Here is a 15,322-nt window from a genome sequence, read left to right as displayed (position 1 = left end):
TTAACTATTCCAATCTTCATCCATCCTTACTTCCTTTGAACTCTCACAGTACATAGAGTCTGAGCGATTTATTGGTCCATGATTATACTGAGCATTATAATCTGTTTTTAAGAAAGATTAATCTTTTCTCCTTAGTTCAACTCTAAGTTCTTTTTTGGCAGGTGCCAAATTTTAAAACACCTGTTACCCACATCTCCCAGCAGTTAGCATTTGCCCCCGGGTATACCATGTATGCCGTGGAACCCTGCCCATAGGCTGCTCTTGGTGACTGAAAGTCTTGGTTGGGGTTGTGGAAGAAGACTTGATCCTTGGTAGGCCTGAGGGATATGCCCCAGACTCGCACATGCAGGGTAAGAAACACATGCTCTGAGAAGTTTTTGTCCTGAGGCTTCCCTGCCTTTCTTAGTTGTGGGTGTTAAGGCAGATGGAGGGTTCAGAAGAGCGAAGTGAAGAAAAAATTAATTTACTGAGAACGAAAGTCAGTCCGCAGTTCCACTCCCATTTTGACAAATGTGTAGGAAAGAAGAGGGATGGAAAGGGGGCAGGGAGGGAGGAGGGAAGGAAGGAAGGGGAAGGAAATAAAAGGAAATGAGCCTGGTGGTGGGGGGAGGGGAGGGAACGCATAAGACTCAGTCTTCAAATACAACCAGCAATTTCATAATGCGGTAATTTTTAATATTAAAAGTAAATTGTAAATGTATCTTTATAAACAATATGCATAAAATAGATCTATTATTCTAAAACCTTTTCTTTTTTAAAATGCTTTTTCACAGTAAATTTTTTAGGTGTCAGATTTTCCCTCAAAATAATAGTGCAACTGGAAGAAGGAAAACGTGGTCAGTGAATTTGGACTTCTCTGCTAATACAAGTCCTTGTAAATTTCTTGTAGGAGCGGGTGGAGACTCATGTCTGTCTCTGTTTTCTTTATTACTTGCAATAGCTGCACATGTTCTGTTACAATCTGTCTGAGGTCTGTCATTTTCTGCAGCAGCTTGGCAAAGAGCTGGGAGGACTCTGGGTGGTTTAGCTTGAGCTGGAGCTCCAAGGCTTGCAGCAGGTTGTCCTGTATGTCCTCAATGGGCTTCACATTCAGCAAACCTGGGCGGTCTGGGGGAGCAGAAGAACAAGAGGTTCCGTTACAGCATTCTCTGGCCCCACATCTGAGGCATATTCAGGGAAACTACTCCCCTGTCTTTTTGTTGGCTTGTTTTGCTCCGGTTCTAAAATAAGGTGGTGAGGGAGGTTAAGTAGACAGTGGAGCAGGAGGATGGACTGAAACCAAGACTATTAGAGCTCTTTCCAGGGGCATCGCTTCCCGGCTGGGGCTAAATCTGTCTGATCAGTTGACATAACATGATGGTGGCGTAATCCTCCCCCCCGACTGAGGACTCTTCTGCCAGTATGTTTCTACTCACTCAGAAATCTCATTTTCAACTTCTGCTCGTTCCTGATGAGTCTGTTTTCTAACCTCCACTTACTTTCTCACCACAGCTTTAGATATGCTTTTGAAACCAGCTTTGCCTTGGGGCGCCCAGGTGGCAGTTGGGTGACTGACTTCCGCTCATGTCAAGACCTCATGGTCTGTGAGTTCGAGCCCTGTGTCAGGCTCTGTGCTGACACCTCAGAGCCTGGAGCCTGCTTCAGATTCTGTGTCTCCCTCTCTCTCTTCTCCTCCCCACCTTGTGTTCTATCAAAAATAAATAAACATTAAAAAATTTTTTTTAAACAGCTTTGCCTTTTCCCCTTAATATAGCATGTATGTATGTATGTATATATACATATACATATATCCTTATATAGCATATATATTTTTTAATGTCTATTTATTTTTGAAAGAGAAAGAGAAAGTGTGAGTGGGAGAGGTGTGTGGAGAGACAGAGAGAGAGAGAGAGATAGAGAATCCCAAGCAGGCTCTGTGCTGTCAGCGAAGAGCCTGATGCAGGGCTTGAAATCACACACTGTGAGATCATGACCTGAGCTGAAATCACAAGTGGGATGCTCAACCAACTGAGCCAGCCAGGCGCCCCAGCATATACATTTTCAGTGAGACAAGACATAGTTTTTAAATACTGGTATAGTTTGGAAGGATAGAGCTCCAGATTTTAATAGAGCTTTCTTCTGAGTAGTGAGGTAATTCTCACTTTCTTCTTTATACTTTCCGTATTTGAATTTTTAAACAATGAACTTAAATTACTTGTAAACTTTTCATGTTTTTCTTCATGTGGATCTTGTTAGATGAATCCTTAAACACAGTATCCTTTACTTCTTTAACTTACTTCTTTGCTTAATAGTATTCTATGCTTCTTTTTCATTATCTTTTCTAATATATCCCTGCTGGTGCTTAGAAAAAAATTATTGATTTCAGTACACTGAATATATTCCAATTTCCTAAACTCTTATCAATTCAAATAGTTTTTATCACGGATTTGTTTTTCTATTTTGGATAGACAATTACATCCACAAATAATGGTAGTTTCATTTATTTCTTCTTTTCCAGTGTTTATAATTCTCATTTCTTTTTCTTGCCATAGTGTATTGGCTCATATCTCTAATATGGTATTAAATAACAGTAGTGGTAGGAGATATTCTTGTTTTATTCCTAACCATGAAGAAAATGATTCTTAATGGCTTACCACAACTATGAAGTTTACTGTAGATTATGGTGGATACATTTTACTCCTGGCTTTCTAAGAGTTACACAGTTTTTAATTTTTTTAAGTCAGGAATATTGTTGCATTTCATCAAATGCTTTAAACTTTTTCTCTCTAAAGAGATGACCATATGGTTTTATCTTACTCTAGTATAGTACATTATATTCATAGATTTCCCTATACTTTTGTATTTGCTCCTATTTTGAGTTTTAAAATTTGTGACAGAAATGTCTTTTTTGTGCCATCCTTTGTCTGTTTGGTAATAAATGTTAACTAGCCTTATAGACTGAGTTGATAAATTTTCCTTCTGTTTCTATGTAGTAATGATCTGTTCCTTGATGGCTTCTTGGAATTCATTGGCAGAACTCTCTGAGCCCGATGGTAAATCTCTGGCTACCTTTAATTTTTCTTCTATAGCATTTAATCTTCCTAGTGAAGAGCTTAGTCGAGATTTAGTAAAGACCTTTTACTCTTTATAAAAGTAAAATTTTTGCAATTCATATTGAAATAGAGTTGTAATGACATTCTCTCAGAATCTGAAATCTCCTATCATTTTTATTTATAATTGAATGCTTTTTATTTTGTATATTCTGTCATTTAAAAATCTGATTTGCTAAAGGCTTATCTTTTTTTTTTCTTTTTAGAGAAATACAGCTTTTGGTTTTATTAACTTTTTAAAAATTCTATTTTGTTTTCAATTTAACTAATTCATTCTTTTAACTTTCTTTAGGTTTATTTTTTTCTCTTTCCCTGGCTTCTTGAGTTGAATGCTTAATTCATTTAGTTTTAGTATTTCTTATTTTCTGATAGATGCATTTAAAACTCTAAAGTTTCCTGAGTGTCACTTTGGTTTTACCCCATAGGCTTTGGTAAACAGTACTCATGTAGCTCTCTCCCAAATAATACGTCTTACTATTTTGATTTCATTTTTAATCTGAGTTATACAGAAGTATGTTTTAAAATTTCCAAGTGGAAAGTTTTGGTGTTTGTCTTGTTTTCTAACTTCTAAGTTTATTTTCTAATTTCTAAGTTTGTTGCATTGTGGTTATCATGTAAGGTTTTCTCCGTCAAGCTCACCAGAGAGGTGCAGGATTCTTGTACATCATTCAGGACACTCACCTGACACCTTGTATTGATTCCAAATTTTAGTTCTTGAAGGCTTTTCACCTTAGCTTGTCTTCCCTTCCCTGTAAACTACGGCACTGTATAAGAGCTTTTACTTACCTTTTACTACCCTTCATCCTCTAACATCACTTTCTGGAACCATCCTTCTGTTCTGGCCATATTAAGGTATTACCACACTAAGTCCCTCAAACATCCTATTTTCTGTCATGACTGTGCTGAGGCAGATTCTGTTCCTCCCTCCTGAAATGGTCTTCCTTTCCCTTCACCCATCTTACTGACTTCAACCTATTCCTCAAAATATAAGCCCATGTCTCCTATGTCCTGGGAGCCCTCCTTGACATTATCCCTTCCTCTCCCCTGTTCTCCCAACCCCCTTTCTCTAGACCTGTTGCACCTTATAAACACTTTGATCTCTATCTTATGAGGAGATTACATTTATTGAATGGTTATCATTTTCCAAAGAATGTGCTAAGGGCTTTCTACACAATATATCATTTGATCTTCACAATAACTCCATGAGGTCAGTGTTTTATGAAGGGAAAAATGAAGATTGAGAGAGAGGTGTTAAATTTTGCCCCAAATCTGCCACTTCCTAGTAAATGGCAGAGCTGATATTTGAATCTAAGTCTGTTTAATTTCAAATGCTGTATTATAAGCATATTGTACTTATAAATTGCATTGTAAGTACTGATTTCCTTCTTTATCTCTCCTTTGAGGTCATGAGGTTTCAGAGGGCAGACACTATGCCTTGATCATCTCTGAGCCTCCGGTGGAAACACAGGAAGCACTCAGTTGGCTGAGCTAATGAGTGAGAGAAGGTTGTTCTGGCTGAGTCCTGGATTGAAAAGTACAATTCTCCTGGTTGGTGAACAAGCCTAAAGACAGGATCGCTACACAATGAAGAAGTCTCCTGTAAACTGTGTTTTTCTGTGTCTAATAAACTCTAGTAACCTCTATCCACTGAGGTGAGGCACGGGAGAGAAATGTTAGACGGCCTCATGGTGAGGTTTTCAGAACTCTGAACATTCTCTTACATTAAGTTTCTTTTCATTCTTTTTTTTTTTTTTCCATTTTTAATTACAGATGGAAACTTTGGATCGATTCTTTCTTCTAACATCTCTAACATAACCCATTGACTGGAATAAGTATACTTTTTCTCTCTTGGCATTTAAATTTGGAACCATCAGCAAAAATCACAGGTTCTGAGGCTGAAACAAGTGATGTTGTCCTGGCTTGGATAATCACGCCCCTCGAGGGCCTGTGCCTTTTCTCATAGTTGCCATGCAGTAATGAAAACCCTGATGCCTCAGCCTCTGACATGTCCTGGACCAGTGCCTTTGGTTTCATGACTGCTGATTCTCTCCCTGACAAATGTTCCAGATTTCAACTGCCAGGGGCTATGCAAATGAATTTGCATCTCAAGTGGCAGCGTTCTGTGTGAAGGCAGGTGTTGAATGTGGCTCCTCCACCAGCTGGGACCCCACACCCTTGTGTAGAACCTCGGCTCACTGGGACACTGGCTCCTTACAGCCCTTTCTCCTTCCTTCCTCTTGGGCAGCATCAGTCAAAACTTCTGCAGAACAGATTACATTAACCTAGTAGGCTTCATTTATCATGACAGCTCAAACAACCAAACCCTAAAACGCAGCTGATCAGGCTTGCTGGAAACACTTGGCTTCAGTGCAGTATAATGGAACTGGCTCCTCGAGGAGTGGAGAAGGGTCTGGTTTGGATTTTCAAACCCTTCTTTGGCAAGTTATTTTTTTATTATGTGACAGATGAAGTTTGGCTGAAGGGCTGAAATTCTGTGGCCACTGATTTATATTTTCTCCAGTGACAAGTTAGATCACTTACAGATCTGTCCCACTGTCCCCTTTACTGAGCCTCAGTCAAGGCAAAACAGACTGCAGTCAAGTGTAAAAAGTACTACACTCTGACCAGCTCTGTGACCCAGAGCAAGCTGTTCAAGTTCAGGGGGCCCCAATTTTCTCCTCTGTAAATACATAGTTCACATAATTAGCCTGGGGAAAATACACTCAAAATTTAATTAGAAAAGTATATTTACAGGCTTACGTTTTAAATTTAAAACACTTGGCTTCTTTTAAAAAAAAACAAAAAACCTAAAAAGCATCCTTTGGTCTTAAAGCAATCCCTAGAATCAAAGGCAAAAGGGATCTGTCAGGTTTGCTCCCCACCTTCTACCCTGTAATCAGCTACAAGGCCTTCCCTCTTCCCTCTCCCTCTTTCTCCTTCCTTTCACTTTCCTTCCACACACACTCAAACCCTTGCTGAGCTAAGCTAGGCAATCTGTCTAAGCATCCAGAGCCATCCTGGGTCCCCACCCTTTCCTCTCCACTCCTCAGTGGCTCAGTGCCTGCTAAGACCCTGTTTTTACTTTTATTTTTATTTTTTTTTTAATTTTTTTTCCAACGTTTTTTATTTATTTTGGGACAGAGAGAGACAGAGCACGAACGGGGGAGGGTCAGAGAGAGAGGGAGACACAGAATCGGAAACAGGCTCCAGGCTCCGAGCCATCAGCCCAGAGCCCGATGCGGGGCTCGAACTCACGGACCGCGAGATCGTGACCTGGCTGAAGTCGGACGCTTAACCGACTGCGCCACCCAGGCGCCCCAAGACCCTGTTTTTAGAAGCCCCATCTGAGATCTCTCTACACCTTGCTGAGGGTCAGAGTTGAGGTCTGGGATCGGATCAGGATCAAGGGACCTCATTCACTGGCCTAGGCTGTCTAGAAGGCCCTTATGGGAAAGTGAGTGTTGATTCTCATACTCCAGGACACAACCCTCTAGGAAGCTGGAGTCAATTACTGGTGGTTCCTTACTCCCAGGCTGCAAAGAATTGGGAAAGCAACCTTTCTGGTCCCCACTCACACAATGCTGGAACTGATTAGCGAGGGCTGCTGATTATGAGCAAACCTATTAAACTCCCATCATATCCAGATCTGGCTCTGTTATGTGGAGAGCTATCTGAAGAAGATTTCAATTCTCTTGAGTCTCCTGGGATCTGCCCACCTGGGCCAGGCATTTCCTGAACACAGATTTTCTCAGAAGGTGTCTTAGGGAAGCAGAGGGCTCCAATGGAATCTTCAGGAGGAGAGGGAGAAAAACCAAGTAGGTGGTTTTGTCTCTATTCTAAGAGCTGCTGTTAAAGCTTTGGTCTTTTGGCTTTCTGAAATAGAGTAATCTGAAAAGGACTATATCCAGGGGATTCAGGAAAAAAAAGAAGTCTGATAGCTGGGTAGTTGTAAACTGATCCACGGACAATGAAAGACCTTATTTCAGGTGCCCGGTGAAAACCAAAGGGGAGGTAGGACTTCCTTTTACACTTCCTCTCCAATGTCCTTTATTCCATTCTTCCAAAGTTCACAGATGTGCTAAAAAGAGCAGTGGATTTGGAAACTGAAGACTTGATTTGAGTCCTGTATCACTTCCACTTAGTTTCTGTATGATTCTGGACAGGTCCTCTAATATTTCTGGGTTTTGGCTTAATTTTTTTTAGAACAGTGCTGTTTCTTTCATAAGGTTCTGGTGAGAATGAGCTACGTACTGGGGCTTTGTAAGATATTATTATTCTCTCGGTTTGTGCAAATAAAGGCAGTTTCCACAGGGATGGGGTCAGGAGTATAAGCAGGGTTGGGCTGGCATTTACACAGTTGGGAAATGGAAGATTTCTGAACTGCTCCTGGTAGGAGCACAAATTCAGGGGCACTAGAAGATAATTCCTGATGCAGACCCATGTTTGAGGGGTTTGGGCAGATTCTCATTCTTGTAGTTGAATGCATATAAGCAAGACAGTCTAAGAGCAATAATAAAACAAGGAAGCCATTGGTGCCTCAATTTACTTGTTCCTTGAAGTGATGGTGTTAGGGATTCTGCAATACTTTTCTGATCTATCGGAATCATGGTGAGCATTAGGCAAAACTGTGAATTCAGCCAACTTCACCTTTGCTAAACTATGGTATGGCCTGTAGCAATTCCCTCCCACATTCCTACCCTTGGGGGGAAAAATATTTTAAGAAAGTTTCACATGTATGCTTCTTTTCATATTTAATTTTCAATTGGAGCTTGATGGAGTGCAGTGATTCTCAACTTTGGTTACACACTGAAATCATGTGGAAAGATTAAAAACCCACCAACTAACACCTGGGCCCCATCTCTAGAGATTCTTATTTTCTTGGCCTGGGGTATGACCTTGAGCTTTTAAAAGCTCCCTGGTGATTCTGATGCACAGGCAAGAGTAAGCACTCCTGCCTTAATGAGAAGCAGTTGAAATCCTAGCCTTAAAACTTACTTACTGGGTAACGTTGAGCAAGTTTCTTAACCTTTCTGTGCCCCAGTTTCCTCACTTAAAAAATGGAGACATAGGGGCGCCTGGGTGGCGCAGTCGGTTAAGCGTCCGACTTCAGCCAGGTCACGATCTCGCGGTCCGTGAGTTCAAGCCCCGCGTCGGGCTCTGGGCTGATGGCTCGGAGCCTGGAGCCTGTTTCCGATTCTGTGTCTCCCTCTCTCTCTGCCCCTCCCCCGTTCATGCTCTGTCTCTCTCTGTCCCAAAAATAAATAAAAAACGCTGAAAAAAAATTAAAAAAAAAAAATGGAGACATAAAGGGGCACCTGGGTGGCTCAGTTGGCTAAGCGTCTGACTTGGGCGCAGGTCATGATCTCACGGTCTATGAGTTTGAGGCCCGCGTCGGGCTCTGTGCTGACAGCTCAGAGCCTGGAGCCTGCTTCAGATTCTGTGTTTCCCTCTGTCTCTGCCCCTCCCCCACTCGTGCTCTGTCTCTCTCTCTCTCTCTCTCAAAAATAAATAAACATTAAAAAAAAAATGGAGACATAAGAGTAGTCCAACTCATAGATGGAAAGCTCTTAGCGCAGTGCCTGACACATAGTAAGGTAGCTATTTCTAATAGTATAATGTCACTTTCCTCTTTTTCCTTCCTACCTTTCTTCTCTCATTTCTCTGATTTTCCTGGGTACTCTATATTTCCTGTTCTTTCCCCCTCAATTGCTCCCTTCTTCTCAGCCATCTCTCCATTCCCTCTTCCAGATGTTATTCCCCTTTCCGCTCCTGGAGCTGCACCTTGCTGGAGATTTGGTATTAGGAATCCTAGCAGGGCAAGCCTAAATTAATCAGAAGGCTGCACCATGGATGACTTTAGCAGCAAGGCAGTTGATGGTGGCTCTCTGGGCAAGGGGACAACAGAACTAGCAGATATTGTAAACGTGTTATCAAACAGATAAAGATCTTCTGTAACGAGCATATTCTGCCATGAAGGCACATGTAGCCAGCAGAGTCCTTTATTCTGGAGTGGGTTAACACTCTAACATTTTTCTGATTAATGCTTTCTCTATGTCCAAATGACAACCACTCCTCACAACAATAACACATATGATGTGGCCAAGATGGTGAAAGGGGATAACCATCATGATGAAACCAAGCCAGGCATATTTTCTTTTATCTGGCCATTGAGTAGCCATTCCACACCAACTTCCCTCATCTTAAACACTCACCTACTCAAAAGCCACCTCTCCAACTATGGCAGTAAACACAAAGGTACCTAATAACAGGTGGGTAGCACTTTCTTCTTTGCTGTCCTCAAAGCTCTTTGCATCGCTCAATGGTACCTCCATGGAGTGAAATGAGCTTGGGCTCAGTTTTATTTCCAGGTCTTTCAGAATGGAAATTTTACTTGAGATTTCCATCCTGCCCTTGGGAAGTCCTTGCTTTCCTGTCTTCCTTCACCCTGGAGTTAGGGTTCCCTGTTCTAGTCATTCAAGGTTGCTCAAATGAAGCTCAGCCACACGGTTTGCTCTCCTTCTCTGTGTCAGAGCCAGGAGAGCAGTGTGTTCTTCCTTTGAGCCGAGGGATATAGATAAATTTCTGCTCCTTCTATGTCCAACACTGGATCAGGACTGGAAATGGGGGGTGGGTGGGAGGTAGAGGAAGAAGGCTGGACAGGAAAAGATGAAGGAGAGTGATTTCTTCTTTCTCATCAAGTCGGACACACTCCTGTTCCAAATCCAACCACTCTTCCTTGCTTCCTCAACCTCTAGAAATGCCAATAACCAAACATAAAAGTTCCCTGCAACACTCCATGTCTTCCTTTCCGATGTTTCTGAGAAGAGCCTGTGATCTCAAAACATAGGTGTGATCTCTAACTAACCTCAAAAATGACCTCTCAACATCTAATGGCCCAAAACTTTATCAGAACTTTGGGAGTGTGGAAACTCATCACTCTCCTGCTGCTATTCTCTGTCTCTTTGAGGGGCAAGGGGGCTTAGAGTTGTCCCCTTAGCTTGTCAGGCCACTCCCCCTTCCTCCAGTGTCTCTTTCCCTTGGGGTTTTGTTCTCAATCCACAACTAATCCCCTTAAAGTGATAGCTGATACAAGGGATTAGCTGATAGCTCCCTGGGGGCATTTATACTGTGATAAGGGATTTAAGAATGTCTGTTGGTGGAACTGCAAGCAATACGACTGGCAGGATTGCTGTGGAGCTACTTCAAATTCTATCATGGTGGGGGGGGGGGAAGGAGGGAAAATGAGCATTTACTGTGTGCTTACCATGTCCCAGGCATTGTGCCAGAGCCTTCACGTAATGTTATTTCATTTACTTAGGGTACTGATAAGGAAATTAGGGCCCAGGGAGGTAAATAATTGAGTGAAATCATACATCTAGTAAGTGGTGGAGGAGGGGGTGGGGTTTGAACTCAGGGCTGTCTACGTGAGTCCAATGTTTTCCAATGCCCCATCCTGCGTCTTCTGGCTTTCTTATTTGTGAAGCTGGCAAGACCCTTGAAAGGTGCTTTCCCTGGGAATGCATGATTCCTTCACAACCTGTGCTGGCCTCTCTGTGATAAGTGACTTGAACCAGTCCTCAAGTTTCATTCTTCTTCACTTGCAGATGATCAGTCTGAATGTCTTGGTGAATTGTGCCAGTCTGGAAGGCTGCCTGGGGTCACCCAGAGTTTAAACACACATTGTGAGAACCCAAAATGATAAAGTGCTCCAAAAAGCAGCCCACTGACTGACTGACTGAACCTTTTCCAAGACTGCTGGTGCGGTGACAGGAATGACTCAGCAGTTTGGCTTTCAATCCCATGTCTGTCACTGAGGTCAAACACAATCGTGTGCTCACTTACTAAGATGATTCCAGCCTACCAGGCCCAGGGTGAAGAAGAGATGGTATTTCTGAACAATCACAGAGAAAGATGCTTCTATGGCCTACAATCAACAGAAGCCCGTGTGTGTGTGTGTGTGTGTGTGTGCGCGCGCTCATGTGTACTCATGTATTTTTTTTTGAGTTTTTCAGATGATTCTAGTAGGGTTCATCTTCTCCCTGTCTCCCCATCCCCCTGCCAGCTCTTTGTTTTTTAGAATTTGCATGCCAGTTGAGAACTCATAGATATACCTCATCTCTGTCCAAAACAAGTCTACAAAGGTTATGAAAAGAGTGGTCTAATGGGACATTTCCTAATTGAGTCATTATTCAGAGCCATCCTGGTCATCTCACAAGGGTCTCCCACTGGTCATGGCAGCACTGTGGGAAGAGCAGAAGAGACGAATGCCGTACACTATGTAGACACAGTGTAGGTGCCCATTAAACATTTTTCAGTTAAAAATGAATGCTATTGGGGCACCTGGGTGGCTCAGTCGGTTGAGCATCCGACTTCGGCTCAGGTCATGATCTCACGGTCCGTGAGTTCGAGCCCCGCGTCGGGCTCTGTGCTGACAGCTCAGAGCCTGGAGCCTGTTTCAGATTCTGTGTCTCCCTCTCTCTCTGACCCTCCCCCGTTCATGCTCTGTCTCTCTCTGTCTCAAAAATAAATAAACGTTAAAAAAAAAACAACAACAAAAAATGAATGCTATTACTTTCTGACACCATCATGGCCCAGATGAGAGATCTGAACCACATAATAACATTCTTCAACTGTCCTACTGAGGGCTTAGAAACATGAGAAATCATATGTCCTTGTTTATTCTCAATATCATGAGAAAGAAGTTAGAAAAACAACTTTTACCACTTAGGCAGCAGCCTGAGTCTTGTACAAAAAACTGTATGGATAAAATAGCTGGATATTTAATTGGCATAGGAGGGTAAGTCTTAAACTATTTTGGGTTGTCTCCTCCCAGTTAACTAAGGATGATGCTAACAGACAAAGAAGATGTGGGGGCCACTGGGCCCTGCAGAATCAGAGGTCTCGGGGTTTCCTCAAGAAAAGTGGAGGCCCACTCAGGCACCTGTACTCTGTCTTCTGTTTAGAGAAGTGCTATACTGTTCATTCTGACTTACAGAAATAGCTCTGCAGAAAATGGAAAGATTACAAATGAGCTGGAAATAGCCTCAAGGTTTTGAGGGGCAGTTGGGGATGGGGAAGAGAAATGAAACATTCAAACTCAGAGTCCTCAAACCCTGTGTCTATGAACTGGCATGAAGTGTTTGCAGCTACAGCTGAATGAATGTTCATTTGATTGTTTCTGACTGACAAGATGAAATTAAGTTACTGGATGATATTTTAACAATTCAAAATTTCTCTCATAAATTTTTTCTGCAACACTTAGCTGTTAAAACCTGGCTGGTAGGATGGTACCTGATTAAGAACAAATGTATTCACTCTGTTACTTAAAGCTTATTGCCAATTTTTGTGGTGAGTGCTATATCCAGTGCCATTGTTTCCAAGGGCCATGCTACCTGAACAAGTTTAAGAACATAGTACCAGTCTTCAGTGTTATACCGGCCCAGTTCCTTCCCACAGCAATTTTCAAACTTAGGGTGTAATTTTGTTAGGTTAAAAGGGTGTCTCAAGGGCTTTGGATATTATTAAGTAATATCTGGACTAAAACATGAAAACTCTTGATTGAAATATTTAGAGGCAAAATGAAATGGGCAGTTTTTGATAACTGCACCAAACTCCCAGATCAAGGTAATTAACTGGGATGCTTCCACATCCCAATACACAGAAGGGTATCAGTTTTAAGGTCAGAGAGACCTAGGTCTGAACCTTGGCCTCACCACTTAGTGGCTCTGTGACCTTGGGCAAGATGCTTAATCTCTCTAAACTTGTTTTCACCATTTGTAAAATGGGGATAATAACAGACTTTGCAGAGCTGCAGGAAAGGTTAAACAAGGATTACTGCATGTGCGTAAAGTGCTCAATATATACTGGCACATGGTGAAGTATTCAATAAATGGTAGCTGCTATTACTATTACTATTATTATTATTATTTAACTATTATGCATTCAACATGCACCTAGTAAGTATATATTCTGAACTAGATGCTGTCCTTTGATTCTAATTCCAACAAATTAAAAAAAAATATATATATATATACACACACATATATAGTCATAACTAAGGGTAAGAAACAGAAGCCTCAGGTTACTGACCTGATAGAACTAAGACTCACTCAATTGTCTCAGAATATCTACTCTTCCTTGATCTGCAGATGTACAGCCATGAGAACAATTCCCCTTTCTTGTACCCTGTTCTCCCTGCCCCCTACCCTCTCAACAACAGAAACACATAGCAACACTCCAAGAACAGTTGGAGTCCAAAGTTGCCTCACCGAGAAAGAACATGGCTGGGATTGCTGGAAGAGGAAGGAGCTGCTATAGAGGTGGTTTGCGTAACTAAGCCAGACTCAAGAGGGTAAATGAGGAGGCTGATGATTTACCATCTGTGGCCACTGTATCAATATTTACAGCCTCTCTGTCATTAGGATGACGGTGGCAATTTGCCTCAAAAAATATATTGTAAAACCCATTGAATTTCCTCCCCCCTGTCCTGGAAGTTGGGGAAGAACTGTAATGGATTCCAAACTGTTCTGAATTAACAAAAAGAGCTTTTTCCTGTTGCAGAGTTCCAGCTGGAACCTTCCTATGCTTTTCTTCACTGAACAGCAAATGCTCAAGGGGGCAAAGTGTCCAATGGAGTGTCCTGGAGCTTGTCAGCTTTACTGAGCTTTACACTTGGCTGTGGTTGCTGGGTAGTTTTGGGAGTTTGCTAGCGTGGCTGGCATGAAGCTGTGGCGCCAGTTGCAAACATGCCCCTTGCTGGAGGCAGTTTTATTACTCTTGACACCACCCATCCTAGAGGGAGCAAGGGAAGCTGTTACTTATCACGACTACTGAGGAAGCATGACTTCTAAATTATGGGCCCATACCTTACGGAGTATTGTGTAGACAGCACAGGTTGTGGCCACCAACACAAGTGTAAGAAGGGTGACCAGGATCCACTAGCCAGGTGGAAGGGGACAGGGTGTGTGGCAGAGAGAGCACTCTGAGGTGACAGGACACCTGGGTTTCAGCCCTAGTTCCACGGCTCACTAGTTGTTCAATCTCAGACAAATTACTTAAGTCTACGAGCCTCGCTTTTCCTTCTATGAAATGAGAATAAAAATACACAAAAATTCTCAGGATCTAATAAGAAAACGTATACGAAATGCTGAAAACGTATGAAGTGCTGTCCTTTGTCTGATTCTACAGTGTTGTTCTTTTTAGTCCCATTTTTTTCTTGTCTTGAGCTCAGAAGAGAAAGAGAGAGAGGAGAAAAACTTGAGAAGAACTAGGTCATCTTTCTCAGCTAGCTTGGTTTGACAGCTGAGTAGACAGCCAAAGATGCTAAGCACCAGGCCAATCTAACTACCAAATCTAGCAGTATCAGCAGTTTCTATGGTTGAAGTTGAATGACAGTGATCTTACTATAGCAACTCCAGTTTCCTCAGCAAATACTTAGTTGGGTCAAATCAGATACTTTCACCCCCCCAAAAAAAATCCTCTTTGTTCTTCTGGGGACCCTTTGCCCTTAATCTCCCTAATTCCCAACCACTTCACTCTTACGTGATGCCCATCTCCCCATACTCCCTTCAGTCTAGGGTCATGATGCCTTCACCAGAATGAAACTCTTCTGTGATTTTAAGGCTAGCTCAGAATGAGGTCAATGGGACCCCTGCCAAAGAAGCTCTTCATTCTGAAGCAATCCATAGACTTCAATGTAAACTACAGAGGAGAAAATGATCCCTCTTGTTAAGATTATGTAGGATCAGAAATTTGTTTACTGGATCAAAGCCTCTTGCCTATATGAATGTTCTTCTTTTCTGGAAAACCCAGGATGGGAAAAAAAAAATAACTGAGAAATTACATGTTGTACTCTAATAAACCACAATCTGAGATACTGATCTCACTATTCTACAGATAACTGGGATTCTGATCTTACTGGAGTCCAGTCTCTGGACTGGAAAGGCTTTGAGCAGTTCTTTCTCTGACCTATACCCAATCGGCTTCTCTGAGTAAAGAAGAGAATCAAATTCCTGTGTGTTGAGCAAACATGGGGTCCAGTTTATTCATTCTTATCTACTGCCTGTAGGTAGACTTCATCTACAAAAGCAAACTTTGGTCAAGGAAGGATTTGCCTTTTGTGATATGGAAACCAGTCAATGGTTAATTCTATTTTTAAAAGGAAGTCTAAAATTATTCACAGGGTTTTCTTCTCATTATAACCACAGGTATAAGATTTTAATCTATGGCTGGCA

At 42.0% G+C, this 15,322-nt stretch overlaps 1 protein-coding gene across 3 annotated transcripts in view; it reads right to left on the bottom strand.

The window, feature by feature from the left end:
* Positions 1-649: 649 nt before the first annotated feature.
* The window catches only part of PPARG (peroxisome proliferator activated receptor gamma), a 139,544-nt gene continuing 124,871 nt past the window's right edge, over positions 650-15,322 (bottom strand). For all 3 annotated transcript variants that reach the window (XM_030307430.1, XM_030307427.1, XM_030307428.2), the window contains exon 8: positions 650-1,107. In XM_030307430.1, coding sequence (XP_030163290.1) covers positions 860-1,107 — 248 coding nt within the window. In that variant the 3' untranslated portion in view covers positions 650-859. The remainder of the gene's footprint in view (positions 1,108-15,322) is intronic.

The sequence above is a fragment of the Lynx canadensis genome, chromosome A2, assembly GCF_007474595.2.
Source record: "Lynx canadensis isolate LIC74 chromosome A2, mLynCan4.pri.v2, whole genome shotgun sequence".
Lineage (NCBI taxonomy): Eukaryota > Metazoa > Chordata > Mammalia > Carnivora > Felidae > Lynx > Lynx canadensis.
This window is presented reverse-complemented; position numbering and strand designations above follow the sequence as displayed.